We start from the raw sequence: 18,658 nt of genomic DNA, 5'->3' as shown, positions 1-18,658 counted from the left end.
TGGCATGTGCATTAACTTAATGTGATGTGAAGTGTGGTGAAAATTTTGCATGAAAAGTTTAAAATAGCAAATAACTATTTGTTGAATTTACCCGTACATAACTGTAACAGGATAGAGCTGAGAGGTTTGCTTTACTGTAGTATTGTCTCTGGAAAATATGCGAAGTTCTGTTGCAGTGGGAAGCTTCAGCAAAGAGGAAAATATCAGAATATTGTTTGTAACTTTTGATACATTTGATTTGTTTTGAAAGTTTAGTTCGCAGCCTGTCCTCTTAAACAGGAATAGGTTAGTCCTGCCTCTCATATTCTTTGCCATAGGTGGCATGAACTGAAGTTGTGTATCAGTCTTCATGGTCCTGGATACAGATTCAGTGCATGATATAGCTGGGTTCTGAACCATTAATTCATAGATTCATAGATGTTAGGGGCTAAAATCATCAGGTCCAGCCCTCCTGTGTCTGGGCAGAAAAAACTGCTAGGGTCCCAGCAAGGTGTGCATCTAGACGTTTTTTGAAGATATCCAGAGTAGGTGAGTGTGCCACCTCTAGGGGCAGTCTGTTCCAGATCCTGGACGCTCGAGTTGTAAAGAAGCTTTTCCTTGTGTCTAATGTAAAGCGGTCTTCTAGCAATTTATGACCACTAGTCATAGTCTTCCCCTGGAGAGCCCCGGGGAATAGATGTTCTGCCAGTCCCTGGTATGTGCCCCTTATGTACTTATAGGCTACCACCAAGTCCCCTCTAAGTCTTCTCTTCTCCAGGCTGAACAGACCCATGGCTCTCAGCCTCTCATTGTATGGCCTACTCTCCATACCTTAAAATGCTTTTAAATATCAAGACAAATTGAGACTTTGAATTTTCTGTGGAAGGACAGATGCTGGCTGATATGTTTTTTGAAGCCTGTCCAAGAGGTGGAAATGGATTATTGTATTTTCCCAAAGGTGTAGCCTCTCTTCTTCCTGCTACCTTCAAGCTGTAAGCAGATGTTTTCAATGGAGCACGATCAGCTGTGCCACAATATGATCACGCTTCAGAGACATCTGTAGATGCCCACAGTTGCCATGCTAACTTGGGGCACATCTACAAGCGGGGAAAACTCAAGGCTCCCCTCCTTTGCCCCCCGCCCCCCATTTGCAGGCATGCATCCCTTTGCAAGGGATTCCCCTATACAAGTCTGCACTCACAGAGAGTGGGACTCACACAGTCCCTCCTCCATGTTTGCAGATGCACAAGGAAATCCCTCTGCAAGGAAGGTGAGTCTGGGTAAGCAGGAAAGCAAGGCTGGCGTTCCCAAGGCTTGAGGGGGCCAATCCCGGTGTCCCAGCCCTGGGGAGGGTGAAGAATCCCAGGAGCTTCACACTGCCATAAGCATGTTGCCCTGTGCGGTCAGGCCAATGCTCAGGATCTCAATATTGTGCTGTTAGAAGGGCGTGGTGTACAATTGCACGTACACACAAAAATCAGTTAGATGCACACACTCTAGTTGCATACACCCCCACCAGGCACATACACAGACACTACCAACTCAGGCACATATACATCCAAAATTACCAGCCTAGGCAAATGCACACCTATCACCAATTCAAGCACCTGCACACACCAAAAGTTAGACAAAAATCAATTGTCAATACTCACACCCAATACACATACACAGATCACTAATTCGTATATCACACACACAATGACATATATATATATTCACCAGTTCACGTACAAACCTCCCACCTACACATACACACAGATGAGTTCCTTACTTGGATGGTACAGTATGTGTGTGTGTGTGTGTTTGGGGTACTTGGGATGCCTGGGGGAAGGTTAAGGTGAGAGGGAAAGTGTAAGGAGTGAAAGTTGCTGGAGCCAGGATTAGAACCAGTAGACTAGAGAGAAGCTGGCTGAGGAACTGAGGCTTGGGGTTACTTAAAGTCAAGTGACCCCAGGGTTACTCGAGGTCACTGGTGCAAGGGAAAAAGCCCAGTGGCAAGGAGGAGACAGCCAGGAAAGAGAGAGAGACAGAAAACCTAGGAGCTTGGGACTGGAAACTGAGGCAGACAGCCAAGAGATTGGGGGGAAAATAAGTGGTAGCAAGGAGGAAACAGGAAACGGACAAAAACCCAACTCAGGGTTTCAAAATAACAGTTTTATTAAACAGACAACACACTACACAGCCCCATGAAGTTATTGGTTCCCCCACACACACAAGCACTCACAATGGCAGCAGGGGAAAGAGACTCAGTGGAAGGGCTGGAGTCCAGGTAGGGAAGAGAAGCATTGTCCAAGTCCTTGTTTGAAGAGGGGGTAGAGGATGATAGTTACCGATCCAGGCTGGAAAGGGTTACTTGTCCAGCAGGTGTTGTCCAGAGCGGGGGTTGCCAGCAGGGCCTCTGAGTGGATAGGTGGTATGATGTGGTGCTGGTCCAGATGGAGAGGGCGTCCCAAGGAGTCAGTCTTCACTATCCCTTTTATGGGGCAGACTACCTCTGATCTCCTGTGGAGAGGGCCTGTCCAGGCAAGGTCAGTCCTGTTCCAGAGGGCTCCAGGTGTTCTTACTGAGCATGTGCAGCCTGGCACAATGGTGGGTTGCCTCATCTTTTGTTTCTTGAATGTTGAGGGTGGTTCCAAGGGCTGGGTCACTGGTCCAGGTATTGGTGCTGATGGTTTGGTCATTCAGAGGGAGCTTTTTTTAGACCTACTGCCATTGTCTCTCAGGAACCCCCATTCATCCCCATTCATTCAGGAACCAAGTTACAGGTTGGTAGGTATGAGTCATGGGTTACAACATACTTGCACAAAAGGGCATAGGGACACAACATGGAGACTTGACAAACAAAATGGAAACTTGACATGACTTATGCTAGCTTACATATGTAGGCCTAAATCATTGTATAAGTAAAACAGTAATATAGAACAGTAACAATCAATATAAACATATTAATTATACAATATAAAACAGTGGATATCCATAACAGGGCACTTATTTGAAAAGAACAAGAAAATAAATAAATAAAACAAAAACAACTTGCTACCAAAATAAAATGCCAAAGCTTATCCTGTATCTTAGCTTACTTATTTATAGGGAATAGAGAGGGAGAGAAAAAGTCAGAAATGGTTGGGGAAGGGGAGGAAATGTATTTTTAAATAAAAAAACCCAAAAAGCGGGGGTTTTGCTATGAGCAAATAGATGTGGGACTGAATAAAGTGGCCCAATTTAATACTACCTTTTGTCACAGCCACAAATTTGAATGTTTGTGTTGAAACGCCTGTTTGCTTTCACCTTGCACCCCCATAAAAAAGTTTGTAGGGCCACAAAGGTGATGTCTGTTTCTGCTCTCAGCGAATTATAGTAATCCAGTCCTGGGCTAGAGGAATGCATAGCTCATTGTCTAAGGCAGGAGTTGTCAACCTTTAAGAGTGGCAGGCCCCACTTGCAACCTGGCTGCTGCTGTAGGCTGGCAATCCTGATGGCAGCATCCCTGTCCTCTCTGCTCTGTGGCAAGGGCCTCTCTCATGTCCTTCGAAGATGCAGTCTTTGCCTAACATCACCACCAGTTGCTGCTGATTTCTTTTGCCAGTGCTAGTGGGTACCCCAGGGGCAGGCAGTTATTTCGGGTGGAGGGCCGCTTACTGACTTTGGCAAGCCATTGAGTGCCGCATGACAGGCAGCCAGCAGCAGATAAATATTAATTTTCTAAATCTGGGGGGGTGCCCTGCAGGCCAGATAGAATGGCCTGGTGGACCGCATTTTGCCCATCCCTGGGGTAGCCCCAAATTTGGTAGTGAGGCAGGTGCAGGCAGTAGTAGTACGGTGAGAGAACAGCCCTGAGCACAGAGCTGGGAGGGCAGCTGGGTGCTGCATAGGAGATGCCACACAGAGCATGCAACAGATAAATGCATGGCACAGAGTACAGAAAGTGCCCCCACTGCCACATGCCACTAATCCCCACCACCACAGGCTGGATTTGGCTTGGGGGCTATGGGTTGCCAACCCCTAATCTAAGGCCATGTTATCATTCACGTGTTCTGCACAGTGATGTTTATTAAGAGTGTGAAGACGTGTGAGATGTGACTAATGTAACAATGTTCTCAGACAGACATCCTTATTATAGACACACTTATACTTGCAAACCTTTTAGTGGTATATAATTTCTTTGACTCGTGATTGTGATTTTGCTATACCCTTATCAAAAGTAACTGTGGGTATAGCTACATGCCTGCTAGGGACAATTTAAGCATATCGTATTTTGGTATTCCTTAACATTAGTAAAGTGCTCTTAGTAGAGATGTATATCCTAGTGTTGGCTAGCACTATGGAAGACTATGGAAGAGACTTGGGGGTCATCATTGACCACAAGATGAACATGAGCCTGCAGTGCGATGCTGCGGCTAGTAAAGCGACCAAAACGCTGGCTTGCATCCATAGATGCTTCTCAAGCAAATCCTGGGACATCATTCTCCCCTTGTACTCGGCCTTGGTGAGGCCACACCTGGAGTACTGCATCCAGTTTTGGGCTCCACAATTCAAAAAGGATGTGGAGAAGCTTGAGAGAGTCCAGAGAAGAGCCACGCGCGTGATCAGAGGTCAGGGAAGCAGACCCTACGATGACAGGCTGAGAGCCCTGGGGCTCCTTAGCCTGGAAAAGCAAGCGCAGGCTCAAGGGTGATCTGATGGCCACCTGTAAGTTTATCAGGGGTGACCACCAGTATCTGGGGGAACGTTTGTTCACCAGAGCGCCCCAAGGGATGACGACTAAGTCGAATGGTCACAAACTACTACAAGACTGTTTCAGGCTGGGCATAAGGAAGAATTTCTTTACTGTCTGAGCCCCCAAGGTCTGGAACAGCCTGCCACCGGAGGTGGTTCAAGCGCCTACATTGAACACCTTCAAGAGCAAACTGGATGCTTATCTTGCTGGGATCCTATGACCCCAGCTGACTTCCTGCCTTTTGGGCAGGGGGCTGGACTCAATGGTCTTCCGAGGTCCCTTCCAGCCCTAATGTCTATGAAATCTATGAAAAAGGGGCAACATTTCCTAGCAAGCTGGTAAGTGGCAGAAAAGTGAATTAATCTCTGATTCAGCCCTGGATAAATAACAACTCTTTTTACAAACTGAAAGAAAACTGAGGCTTTGTACTATTGCTAATAATTGGAGGGATAAGGGACTTTGATGGAAAAAGGAAGACAGTGGCCCAGCCGATTCTTCTGAAATGTTTTGCCATTCTAACTGTCATCAGTTCTGGCTCAGATGGATTAAATCTTATTTAATAATTCTGAGGTATCAACACTTACATTGTGGGTGTATCTATGACAAAAGTGGAGTATTGCTGGTGTTGTTTTGTGTCTCATTATCTTTCCAACCTGTCTGATCTAGATATTAAAGAGAAAGACAGCATAGATCCCTGTGGGAGTTAACAGGTGAGGATTTTGAAGGAAAAATAGCTGCAAATTAGCACTTTCTGGCACCAGTCAAAGGAATACATGAAACTGTTGTAGTGCTTTGCTGTCTGCTCCAGGCATATCTTATTTTTGTGGCCAGTGGTACATTTTGACTGACAATATTAAAGGCTACAGAAAGATCCAGCGATGTTACACAGATTGCTCATCCATGATTTCTGTCTATTTAGTCATAGACTGCACCTGTCTATAATTATGCTGTCTGAGAATTTCCAGGGATGCATAAAGAGAAATGAGAAACATCTGTCATTAGGTTATTTCTCCATACTTTAGTTAAGAGGAAAGTCCCTGGCAGTTCCTGTGTATCATGGCTTAAAGTCTCATGGCAAACTACTTGGGACAAAGGCTGATACCTCATTTTGAAGCTTAGTTGTCACTGTTCTGTCAGGTATTTAGGCATAGGGAAGTGGGTTGAGAGGACATCTTTGACCAAGTGGTGTATAGTTTAAGATTGGATAGCTCCTGCATTGGGGAGAGTGTTTGGCAGCTTCATTTTCCTGAAGGACTTGATGATTTCTATTAGTAAAAAAAACCCATAACCCTATGTTTTCTTCATTTTTTTTCCAGTTTCCTGTAGTTGGGAATTGGAGTGATCTGTTTTCTGGTGTTAGCATCAGATTTGCCTTAGGCTTTCAGTGCTTTGTGTGTGTTGAGGCAAAACAGTGTCTAGGGTGGTCAGTATAATCTGTTTGAGATTCTTGTTCTCTATAGTTATTGTTCCTAATTACTTGTGTGCCAGAGGAAATGAAGCAGCTAACTGTTTTGCATATGATATGTTAAAAGTGTTAAAGTAATTCAAAACTGTTAGGGTTCAATTCAGAAGCCTCAGCCTGTCTTGTGAAAGGCAAGAGTGAAAATACCTGATGGGCTGATAGTTCTGGAAAGTCATAGTGTTAAAATTAAACTCTAGCTTCCTGCAATACCTTATTTTCTTGCATATAATGCACACCTTTCCCCAAAAAATTCAACTGCTGGAATTTGGGCTGTATGTTATAATTAAGGAAATATGGTAGCAGCAGTTTCAGCCACTTCAGCCTCTGCCAGAGGAGTGCAAAAGTAAAGTTACACCTGCTGCAAGCAGAGCTCTCTAACTGCTGTCTATGGACACTATTACTTCCCCACACCCTGAAAGAGGCTCTCAAGGAAGGATAATTTTCTTTATTCTGCCTTTCAAAAGCAAAGTGTATATTTTATTGGGGGGGGGGGGTTAAAGAAAATGTGGTAATTGAAATGTGTTAGTCTCTTCCTACTGTGCTGAAAATATGTCCCTTTGATTTTTAATCATCCTATCAATTATACCTGTTTCATATGAATGCTTAGTTTAGATCCAAGATTATTTTTTCTAAGTTAAGTATTGGCTTCAAATCTACTGAAGCACAAATTAAATAACAGGACTGCTTAATCTAAGTTTAAGCAATTATGTAGCGCCTAAATAAATCAACCCAACATCATTTCAGGATACTTTATCAAGGAGTTGTTGCTTAATACTTTCAAAAGTTACTAGCTTATATTTCATTCCAGTCATGCCAAGCACTATAACCTGACTGTTAAAAAAAAAAACCCAAAACAATACAGGCCTACTGTTTTTGCTACACAGTTCTCTCTTGCCTTCTTTCTCTCCTTCAGCAACATGTTAAACAACCACTAAATCAGATGTATTCATTAATTATCACTGTTCATGATATTCTAATATATCACTTAGATTTTTTCAGAAGATTAAAAAGAATCACGTGAATTCCAGCTCCCATAGAATGTAGACACATGAATGAGGGTGGCTACTACATGCTAGGGCTGTGCGAAACGGCACCATTCCATTTCGACTTGCGTTTTGACAGAAGAGTATTTCGTTTTGAATTCCATTTTGATTTGAAACCACTGTTCTGTTTTGTCAAAACAGTTTTGCTGTTTCAACACTGTCTCAACATTGCACCCATAAGCTATAATAGGGAAGCTTGAAACAGCCAATAACTTTGTCATTTCTGGCTTGATATGGATGGAACTTGAAGGAATGGTAGTCCCTTCTGAAGACATGAAGCTTGCCAAGTTTCAGGGAGTTAGGTGCAGAGGTTTCAGGGAAGCTGCACCTCAAAGTCTTAAAAGCAAAACTCATGTCATGTGTATGTGTTAAGCCACATTGGGTCAAAACTGCAGGGATGGTAGCCCCTGCTGAGGCCACAAAACCTGCCAAGTTTCAAGGAGATAGGTGCAGGGGTTTGGGGGAAACTGCACCTCAAGCTGCGGACAAGCAAAACTAGTAACATGGGTGACACTGTGTGTGTTAAGGCGCAGCAGGGTGAAAGCTGCAAGCCTGCTAGCCCCTGCTGAGGCCACAAAGCCTGCCAGCTGTCAAGGAGATAGGTACAAGGTGTTCTGGGGCCATGCATCTCTGGCTGCTGACAGGCAAAACTCGTGACATGGTTGGGTGACACTTGGGGGGGTGTGTGTGTGTGTGTGTGTGTGTGTGTGTGTGTGTGAGAGAGAGAGAGAGAAGGTGCACCCTCACTCAACTGACACCAAGGCAGAAAGCAAGGCAGTTCAAACAATGCTGCCTTCTTTCCAGTTTTTCCATCCCTCCCCAGAGCACTGGGATTGCAAGGGACCTCAGGAAAGGATGACAGTCACTGGCCAGCTACACGGTCAATAATGAGAGCACTCCTTCCCCATCCCTCTCCTTACTTTAGTTTCTGTTTCCCTGCAGGCAAGCCCGCTTGAGCTTCGAAACTCAAAACATTTTGAAATTTTCAAAACATTTTGACTTGCCTCGTTTCGTTTCGAGGCTGTTTCAAAGCTCTGTGTTTTGTTTCGATTTTGCTGTTTCGAGCTCGAAATGAGTCGAAACTGTTGAAACTGCCAGCAATTTCGCACAGCCCTACTACATGCAGGCAGGGTATGACAGCATTTTGGCTACTTTTTCAGTAATTACTTATGCAAATGCACTCATCTCACAATTGGGGCAGATGGGAGGGGGAGGGTGCAGTGTTGCAGTCCATGTACCACTTTCAGACCGTGGCATGGGGGAAGCAGGCCAGGGACACTTTTTTTTTTAAGTCCCTGAAGCAAGTAAAATTGTCTCCCCCCCCACGCCCATTCAGTAGCATGTTTTCCCCCTTCCCTTCCCACTGCTGTCATTGTCTCCAGCTGCCCAAGGGGGTAGGATGGAGCTTCAGAGCCACTCCTGCCCCCTCCCACTCTTCTGGGAGCTAGGTTCAGCCTGGCAGGCAGGCCCCTGCTCCTTGTCTGGTCCCCCAGGTGTTCCCTGCTAGCCTGGGAGCAGGAAGAGGAAAAGGAACCCATCTGCTGCTGCTGCTATCCCTCAGCCTGGCTTCAAGTGCAGCTCAGGTGCAACAGGACAGAAGTGGCTCTGTAGGCTCGCTCCCCCCCCCCCCCATACCTGGCTTAGCTGCAGAAAGGAGCAGTGGCATTTGGCAGAGGAGAGGGAACCTGCTGCTGCACGTGGGGTAAGCAACAGGGGAGGGAAGATACTTTCTTGCTTGAAGGACTTAAAAATCCCTGGCTGGTGCTCCTGCCACATGGTCTGCCCACCCTGGTGTATGGAGGGAGTCTGGAATCCAGGATGCAGCTCCTGTCATCGCTGCAGCAGAAGTCACAGTTCCTGCACCCTCCTTTCTGAAATCCTGATTCACCCATGCGCATGGGAAATGAATGATAAGTGTGGTAGCTTATCCCTCATTGAAAAAAATAAGGGTAGTACACGGGAGGTTTTATCTCGGGCTAAGAAGCTGATGTAAATGATTTTGTTTTGGAGTTTGTATTCAGAGTAGAGTTTTCAGATTAAGGATCTATAAATATAGGAGAGAAAAGATTGTCAGTAGAGAACTAGATGTAAAGAAATATTTACATCTGTAATCTCTACTTATTTGTGAAAGGTTATCTCTTCAATTTTGCCACTGCTGCTACAAAGAAGATATCTGAATCAGTTGCTGAAACAGCACAGACTATAAAGAAGTCTGTGGAAGAAGGGAAAATCGATAGCATCATCGATAAGGTATGCCTTTTCTGTCTTTTGTGAAATCAGTCTGTAATATACCTACTTGTACCTCTGCTGCTGCTGTATGTCAGCATCTGTAGAAGAATCTGAGCCTGTAAAATTATATTTAAAAAACGTTTTTTAAAATATCTTGTTTCTTGAATAGTTGAATGAATGAATAAATAAAACTTTAATTATCTGACTAAAGTTTTCAGACAGAGTACATATTTTCAAGTGAAAATGTTAACGAAATCCCTTACATAAAAATGTAATCACTTGAGAGCAACCTTAGCTGTTAGCCAACAAACAATAAACATTTCTAGTAAAACAAACTAATTATTAAAAACATGAAGAACACGGTTTTTTGGCTGGGAGGTGGGTCGCACAAAAAAGCTACATCAAAGATTTACTAGATCAGTGGGTTCAGAATTCCTAAATACATGGAACCCTTTCATATGCCTCCTGCTGCAAACCCCCTACCCTAAAGACTGACATGGAGCCTGGTGACCCAGCCCAGCTTTGGCAGTGAACCGCTCTCCCAGCCCACTCCCATAACCTCCAGTCTTTTTGTGGAGCCTCGATGACCTACTGCAGAACCACAGGGTTCTGTGGAATACAGTTTGAAAAGCACGGTACTAAATGGTGCTCATTTAATAAGCAACAGCTCAATATTTTTCTTCTCCTCGCTGTTCAGGGCATGGGCCTTGGCCTTATTTGCCACACAGTATTCATACCCATCTCTAAAGACAAAATTGTCCTATGCACTTTTTTGTAGCACACCCTGATGATAGCCCATTAAGATGGAACTTCCTTTTTCACAGGGTTGCTGGCCTGGTAGATAGGAGAAAGCAGTAGTGATGATATAGCTTCACCTTAGTAAGGTTTATGACACAGTCATATATGACATGCGTATGAGCAAACACAGAAAATAGGGTCCAAATAAAATTGCTGTAAGCTGGATGCGCAACTGATTGATTCTCAAGAGGCTTCTGGGGGGTTTTCCTTGTTTGTTTCCAAACAATGCTTTGATTTCAGATGGGCAGGACTTATGCAACGGGGTCTCTTGAAGATCTGTTCTGGTGTGGTATCATTCACTATTTATATTCATTTATTGGCTTTGACCACATAAAGAATGTACTTAAAATCTGAAGATAATTCCAAGATGGAAGGACATGTAACCATTATGGACAGGATTAGAACTCAAGAATATCTTTTAAATTTGAGAAATGATCTAAAATTAGTGAAATGAGATTTAATAAAGATAGCTGTAAAATGCTGTATTTAAGGAAGAATTGTATGCAAAACGTAGAATGGCTGACTAGGTGGTGCTACTGTACAAAAAGATATAGGGAACATAGTGGACCACAAATTGTATAAGTCAGTGATGTGATGCTCTTGTAAAAAATACTAATATCTTTCCTGTCTGTTCAGTATTGTTGAAGCTTTGCCTGGAGTGCTGCGTTCTGCTTTGACTACCATATGCTGACAGGTGGAGCAAAGGTGGCTTATGGGCAACAGTACAAAGCAGATTAATACCCTGTGGGCATGTCTACACATGGATTTAATGCAATTCAATATACTCTGGTTCAGTTTGAGCCAGAATAAACTAATGCCAGTGTCACCATCTACACGTGTGTTTAAGTGCAGTAAATTAGCCTGCTGCACCCTAATTGCCATGCACGTGTACACAGTGATGCTTTGCACAGCAGGCTAATTTGCTGCGCAGTAATAAAGCATCTCAAGTAGACGCACACAGTGAGTGACATCACGCTTTGCTCTCCTTGTCAGTGTCCATTCTAACTTTGAATTTCCTGTGGCTGTCAGCAGCATTGGGTCTCAGATCTTGCTCATGGCCCCTCTACAACTGAACCAGCTAACTTCCTCCTGCTCCAGGCTGCCAGTTCAGGTGTTCAGACCCAGCTAAATTGCAAACAGAATCCTTCTACATTAGGTAGTGTGCTGTACATGTAGCACTTTTTCTATTAATGTAGCTTGTCTTTGGGGTATAGAATCATGCTTCCTTTTCCTTATTTCAGTATTTTGGTCATTTGTAGTTGAGTAATATATAATAATAGTCTAAATGATAATAATAATATTTTTCATCGTATCGTATTGTATTGCTTTTTGTAAGCTTGTCTCTGTTCATAGAGAGCTTTAATAATTTGGGGAATAAATTATTTTTGCGTTAATTGTAGACTGTCAGTGATTTCTCTGAGACTGTCTGCCATTAGAAAAGTATGGTATCACTTGAATGCAAAACATGCTTCTTCTTATTAAATAACAGGCTTGTCCAACATGTGGCCCGCCAAGCCATTTTCTGTGGCCCGCGGTGCTGCGACTGGAAATGAAAGTAAACACTGTTTACTTTCGTTCCCACCACTTGTCCCTCCCCCAGCCCCTCAGCAGCTTCCTAATGGCTGCTGAAGGGCTGGGGAAGGGACAGGGTTCCCACACACACCGCATCAGCTTGACATTGCCGACGCAATGCGTGTGGGAAGAGGAGTAGCCATGTGCCACTCGGGACAGGATGAGCCCAGCCGGAGCAGCAGGGGCTCAGCTGCACTTTCCCCCTACCTGCGCTGGTCAGTCCCAAGCAGCACACGGCTCCCCCGCCGCCTCTGCTGGCTGGTGCTGACCTCGGCAGCTCTGTCCCATCTGGAGCAGCATGCAACTGAAGCTGGCTTCCCACGTGCTGCTGGGGCCGGGAGGAGCCTGGCCGGGTCGGCACCAGCCAGCAGAAGCGGCGGTGGAGCCATGTGCTGCTCGGGACTGACCAGTGCAGGCAGGGGAAAAATGTAGCTGATCCCCTGCCGCTCCAGCCGGGCTCATCCCGTCCCGAGCAGCACACGGCTCCGTCGCTGCTTCTGCTGGCTGATGTAGACCGGGTCGGGCTCCTCTCGTCCCCACCAGCTCGTGGGAACCTGGCTTCAGCCGCATGCTGCTCCAGATGGGACGGACCCAGCTGGGTCAGCACCGGCCAGGAAAAGCGGCATGCAGCTGAAGCTGGCTTCCCACATGCTACTGGGAACGGGAGGAGCCCAGCTGGGTCGGCACCAGCCAGCAGAAGCGACGGTGGAGCCATGCGCCACTTGGGATGGGATGAGCCCAGCCGGAGCAGTAGGGGCTCAGCTGCATTTTCCCCTTGCCTGCGCCCGTCAGTCCCGAGCGGCACATGGCTCCGCTGCTACTTCTGCTGGCTGGTGCTGACCCGGCTGGGCTCCTCCCGTCCCCAGTAGCATGTGGGAAGCCAGCTTCAGCTACGTGCTGCTCCGGATGGGACAGACCCACCTGGGTCAGTACCAGCCAGCAGAAGTGGCAGCGGAGCCGTGTGCTGCTTGGGAGTGACCAGCGCAGGTAGGGGGAAAGTGCAGCTGAGCCCCTGCTCCTCCAGCTGGGCTCATCCTGAGGTTCATTTCATGTTTGTAAAATGCTTGGAGAGCCCCACATAGATGCACTACATAGAAATGTAAAATATGTTTTGACTTATTTGGTTGGCACCTTGGGCTGAGATTTTCAAAGCTGAATCAAAAGGCCAACTTCCATTAAAATGAATGGGATTTAGAGGGCTCCAAATCGTTTATGGCAACTTTGTAACATGCCTATCTACTCCTTTTTGCAAATCTCAGCCATAGTTTGGAAGCTCAGCCAAAGAACATAAGAGCTTCTGAACATAAGAGTATAAAAAGTGCCATGCTTGGTCAGCCCCATGGTCCATCTACCTCAGTATCCTGTCCCAAACAGTGGCAGAGGTGGATGCTATAGAGGGGGAGTTTTGAACTGGTTATGTAGACCCATTTCATTGTCACTTCCTGCAACTTCATTAGTGTCAAAGGTCACGTGACATCACTTCCTGATGTGATAGCACTTCCTGTGAGGTCTTTGAATATGGCTCACCGGCCCACTAGGTGATAAAAAGTTTGTGATCCAGCCCCACATTCAAAAAGGTTGGACACCCCTGTTATATAAGGATGCCAGAGTCAGAATCACTTATCTGGAATGAAGAAGTTTCAGTTGCTGACTAGAACAGCTGAGCTGGATATAGGCTAGGCCATGAAAAATATTTGAGGCATTTAATTGTGCATAAACCCAGTTGTAGAACTTTCTTAAAATGGCAGTTTTAGGCACTGTGTGGAAGTGCCGTGTGGAAAATGTTTTGATCTACCATGTGGACAGAAAGCAGTAAGAAATGGTTTCAAATGCAAAAGCAGGGAGATGAGAGAAAGTAGGAGATCCTTTGTATGACTTTAAGCTATTCACGCATTGTGTGTTTAGGCACAAATAATGCTTTTGGTTTGCAGGAAAAGTCTTGTATTCATGTCTAGTGCCTCTTCTACATAGGCTTTGCTTCTGAAGAAGCATCTGACTTTGTTTCATAGGACAGCTAAAAGTAATTCCGCAGCATCCAAAATTCTCCCTTTTGAGCATATGTACATACGAATTTTTTATATTTAGTTTAATAAATTTAAGGCTAGAAGGGACTTCTAGGATCTACCTGAATAACTGGCCGTAGAATTTCTTTTACCAGGGCTAAGTATCAAGCCTAAGTATTGGCAGTTGATGTAGAATGCATATTCTTAACAGGTGTTTGACCTCAAATTAAGATGCTAATTAATGGAGAATTTACTTCACATTCTTTGGTAATCTGTTCTCTGTCTAAAAACCTCACTGATAAGCCACATCATATTAACAGCTCAGATTTTTCAGACTTCACCTATTTGTCTTTGTATTTTTAATACTTCTAACATGGGATATCCTCTGTCAAAGTTTGCACTTCTGATCTATGAGAAATTTACGTCTTGATCTTGTCATCAGCAAACCAAGTGGACTGAACCTTATGTCTTTTATTGTCAAGTATGTACTACAGAGCATGAATCACGCTTGAATCTCATTTATGAACTTTCATGGATAGAAATTTAAGCTCTTTAAGACAAAACTGAGTTTGATAGATCTATGTAAAATTAATGGGCAGCCTCTTCTTGCTGAACTTGCGAATGAATAAGGTTTCAAGTATTAAATGTCATTTTGAGAGTTATTTAAAATGTTTTTCACTGAACATTAGAACACTAATAGTTTTCATTTGCTTTGTCAAGGATAATTATTTATATATATAAAATATATATATATTTTTTGTAGACAATTATTGGAGACTTTCAGAAGGAGCAAGAGAAATTTGTCCAAGAACAACACACAAAAAAGTCAGGTATTGAATATCTGTTATTAAATGTGTAGGGCATTTGTCTAAGCAAAAGTAACTTATGTCTGAATTTGATCACATTTAGCTAAGAGGTGCATAATTGACCTCAGTCTAAGCCTAATGCATTGAACAGAAAAAATGGCATATGGAAATAATGTTTAATTCACCATACTGGTATGACAAGATTGAATTAAGTGACTCTTGGGATGAGATTAATTGATTGTTGTTGACATAAGCTGAAACAAGTTAACACTACACAGCTAACCTGGCATGCATTTTCTATTAAGTTCATCAGAAATATACTACTCTAAAATTCATGTAGTTGTAGGGCTGATTTCCTGTGAGTAATTCTATAAAGTGGAGACAGAAACACTAGATGACTGTTACCCAAGCTGTACCACTGGAATAACATGTTAATAAATGGAACAAAAAACATAGGTTGACAGTACCCTGATAGCATTTCCTTAACTCCTCAAGGGAGGTGCTAAACTTGTGATGCAAGGAATAATTAATTACAGGTCATTATTTCATAAGTAACATGAATGCAATCCTGCTTGGCTTTCCCAGCCATGTGCATTGACATCAGTGGGTCTGCTTGTGACTAAGAGAAGCAACAGTTGTTTCTTCTTTATATTTAGGTTGTTATTCTCTAACTTTTTAAAGCATTACTTGAATAGAAAAGTTTGTTCAAGTTTGACATAATTATTGATTCTATTTTAACCTAGAATATGTAGATGTTTATAAATGAATCGTGGTAAAATGTATCATATACTTTTCAACTATTAATATATAGTTCTATTCACAATGAAGAGATGTAGTCTCTGCTTTGGGTATGAGTAGTAGAGTATACCTTCTTCACTTATTCTTGGACTACAGAATCAAATGTTATAAAAAAATTGTAATATATCTATAAGCACTTAAATAGCATCCCCTTCTTGTTTTCATTAATTTAACATTTTTCTTTCCCCATAGCAAAAAATTGGTGAAATTTTGAGCGTTTGAAATGGAGTCCCTAGTAAAGTATTCCAAAATATGAAACCCAAGCCAGTTTAAACCACTTGCAGTTTTTTCCAAATAGTTCAACCAGTTGTACAACACAGTGCTTCTGTGAATGAATTGTGGCAGACCTGGTCAGAACATTTTAGAACTAAAACAAAATCTGATTGAAAAATGACAGCAACAAAAAAAAAAAAGAGAATGCAGATTCTTTTGTGTGCGCGTGTGTATGAGACAAAGACCCATTTCTGGACATCATCTCCTATATATTGAGATGAATTTAATTAAAAAAGAAATGGAAGTAATCTACCCATGTAAACCCAGTTCTAAAACAGTTTTCTATCTTGTGGCATTGTATGTTACTCTTAGTTAATTTAACATTTTCATATTGAAGTATAATTAAGCTTGAATTATATTTCTCCTCTTAACAACAGAAGCAGCAGTACCCCCTTGGGTAGATAGCAATGAAGAAGAAATCATTCAACAACAAATTTTGGCCTTATCAGCAGTAAGTTTCTTGTAGTGTCAAAGTTTTCTTTTGGTTTGATTTTACTTACTTACAGAAAGTTTAGTCTTACGTTTTGATAAATGATATGGTGTGCATATACATGCAAACTTTACCTACAGATTAGTGTTCATCAGGCCACCTGCTGTGTTCAGAAGTACTGTAAATAAGGTTGTGCCTGTGGTGGACCAGTAGGAGGCGCTCCTGCACTGAGCCACCCACCTCACTGTGCCCAGCCACCTTCCAGGCTCCAAGTGCCTCCCTGGGGGCGCCTCACGTCTGGCCAACCCCCTTCCTGGAGCACACCCACTAGCCTGGGAGTTCCTCTGCCATCACCCAGGGCTGGGCTTGATTCTGGCTCTGTGCACCCTGGGAAACACAGGCCTAGTAGCCCTCGAGGGTACTTGATTCACTTCAAGAACTTAGGATGCTTCCCTCAGTCAGAAGCACAAGTAGTGGTCTCCCTTAGTCAGCCGAACCAAGGGGACCCCAAGGCATAATCTAGACCCACTCCCAGTAAGTCTCCCACACTAGATACAAAGGAGAACTTTATTGGTTACAAGGGGTAGGGTTGGAATAGGGTACAGGGTAGAGCAATGTCAGAGAAATCCCATAGAGCAAACTCCCATGGCTGGGTAGCCTTTGATCATGCATCCATGTTACTGCAAGCTGTATATCTAGTTAGATCTCAAGTAGCTTACTCACAAGTATCATCCAGAGGCAGGTGGAGATGGTTCAGCTCTTCTCTGTCTCTGAGTCTTCCTCGTGGCTGCTGCCCCCTCCTCCTGGGCAGTCCTTAACTTATATAGCCCTTGTAATCTCATTTACCTGGTCCAATGGAGGCCAGCACCTGTTGGCTGTCAGCCAACCAGTTTGAAATGCATCACTAGTTGCTGGGCAGACTGGCAGTTCCTAGCTCCCCAGGGAGCCCAAGCCCCTCACCCAAGTATCTGATGCCAGTCATGTAGGCAGAGGGAGCAGGTTTCCCCCCTCCCTCAGAAATGTATCCAGCTCGGGTTACCTAAAGAGATAAGGTAAGGTGTGTATCCTCTGCTGGTCCCATCCTAGCCAAATTGTCACAGAGCAGAGTTTTGGGGGGAGAAACAGAGGTGGCCTTCTGCCACAGTGCCTAAAGCAGTTTCTGAGCAAAAACAGATAAAAGTTTATCCTGTAACATGTTTTTATCTTTTATGGACAGTTTTATGCCACTGGCATTCAAATTTATGTTGAATGAGATGTAGTAGTAGTATTTGTTGAACATGATACCATTCATCTGTTAAAAACGTCTCTGTTTTTTTCAAAGGACAAGCGGAACTTTCTGCGAGACCCTCCAGCAGGTGTTCAGTTTAATTTTGACTTTGATCAGATGTATCCTGTCGCCTTGGTAATGCTGCAAGAAGATGAGCTTCTGAACAGAATGAGATTTGATCTTGTTCCTAAACAGTAAGTAATTTCTGCTGATATTTGTGAACTATGTAACACGTCACATTTGCCTATTTTAATTTAACTTTTCTAAATTGTTCATCTTTCCTCTCCACCTCCTTCCACTGTTTTTCCTTTTCTCTACTGCGTGTGCAATGTTCATTAAATTAAGAGTATATACAGTTAATCCTGAATATGCAGACTTTTGGGATTTAGTATAAGTATGCATTATTCACACCATAAATAACAAATTCTTGTATTATAAACCCTTTTTTAAAAAATTGAGTCAGAAAAATTATGCCCATTTGTCTGAAGTTGTTATAACCATTTTTAAGGTAGCTGCTTGAATAGATGAAGTAGATCTCTTCAGTTTAAATTTCCTCAAAGCTCTACGATGACTTCTTATCAATTTGCTACTTTGAATAACCTTTTACTTTTCTATAAAATTAAGTTCAGTTTGTAGGAATAGTTCTTATTAATAGACAGTGGACACTTCTGATACGTTTTTTGTGACATTCCTAATTTGTATTGAATTATTTATAAGTAACTAAACACAAAATGTTAAAAGCATATTTATTAATGTTGCTAAATCAAGCACTCAAAAGTTACAAAATGCCAGAAATGTAAGGTTGCACTCGGCAAAGGAATACACAGGTAGTAACTATATAAGAAAAGTTTGGCTTGAGTGACTTGTCTGACATCACATAGGACCAGGACCTCTAGCAGAAAAAGGAACTGAATCCACTTTCTCATGGCCCAGTCAACTGCCTTAAATATGAAACCATCCTTCATTTTCCTGCAAGTTCATTACACATCTTCCAGCTTCTACAACAAATGAGGCAGGGATCCTATAGACAACAGTCTCCTTCACTTTATAACTCCTTCATCCCCAGATCATCATTCCACCTGTGCACTGAATGAATAAGGTCTGTGGAAAAAACAGTAAGTGGTCATGTAAATAAAAATTGTCAATTGCATATGTGCAAGAGAGCTGAATTAAGGTTGTATAGGCAAACGCAATTCTGGCACTTCCTAGCTTTTCAATTTTTGGCTTAGCAACATTAATGCTCTTTTAACGTAGATATTTTGTGTTTACATTTTTTCTATT

At 43.1% G+C, this 18,658-nt stretch overlaps 1 protein-coding gene across 1 annotated transcript in view; it reads left to right on the top strand.

The window, feature by feature from the left end:
* SYAP1 (synapse associated protein 1) overlaps positions 1–18,658 on the top strand; it is a 33,080-nt gene that overhangs the window by 3,481 nt on the left and 10,941 nt on the right. The window contains exons 2-5 of the mRNA XM_019495119.2: positions 9,333–9,451; positions 14,567–14,633; positions 16,058–16,131; positions 17,432–17,571. Of these exons, the coding sequence (XP_019350664.1) occupies positions 9,333–9,451; positions 14,567–14,633; positions 16,058–16,131; positions 17,432–17,571 (400 nt within the window). The remainder of the gene's footprint in view (positions 1–9,332; positions 9,452–14,566; positions 14,634–16,057; positions 16,132–17,431; positions 17,572–18,658) is intronic.

The sequence above is a fragment of the Alligator mississippiensis genome, chromosome 1, assembly GCF_030867095.1.
Source record: "Alligator mississippiensis isolate rAllMis1 chromosome 1, rAllMis1, whole genome shotgun sequence".
In the NCBI taxonomy this organism is placed as follows: domain Eukaryota; kingdom Metazoa; phylum Chordata; order Crocodylia; family Alligatoridae; genus Alligator; species Alligator mississippiensis.
The sequence above is the reverse complement of the archived record's forward strand: the minus strand, read 5'-3'. Positions and strand labels throughout refer to the sequence as shown.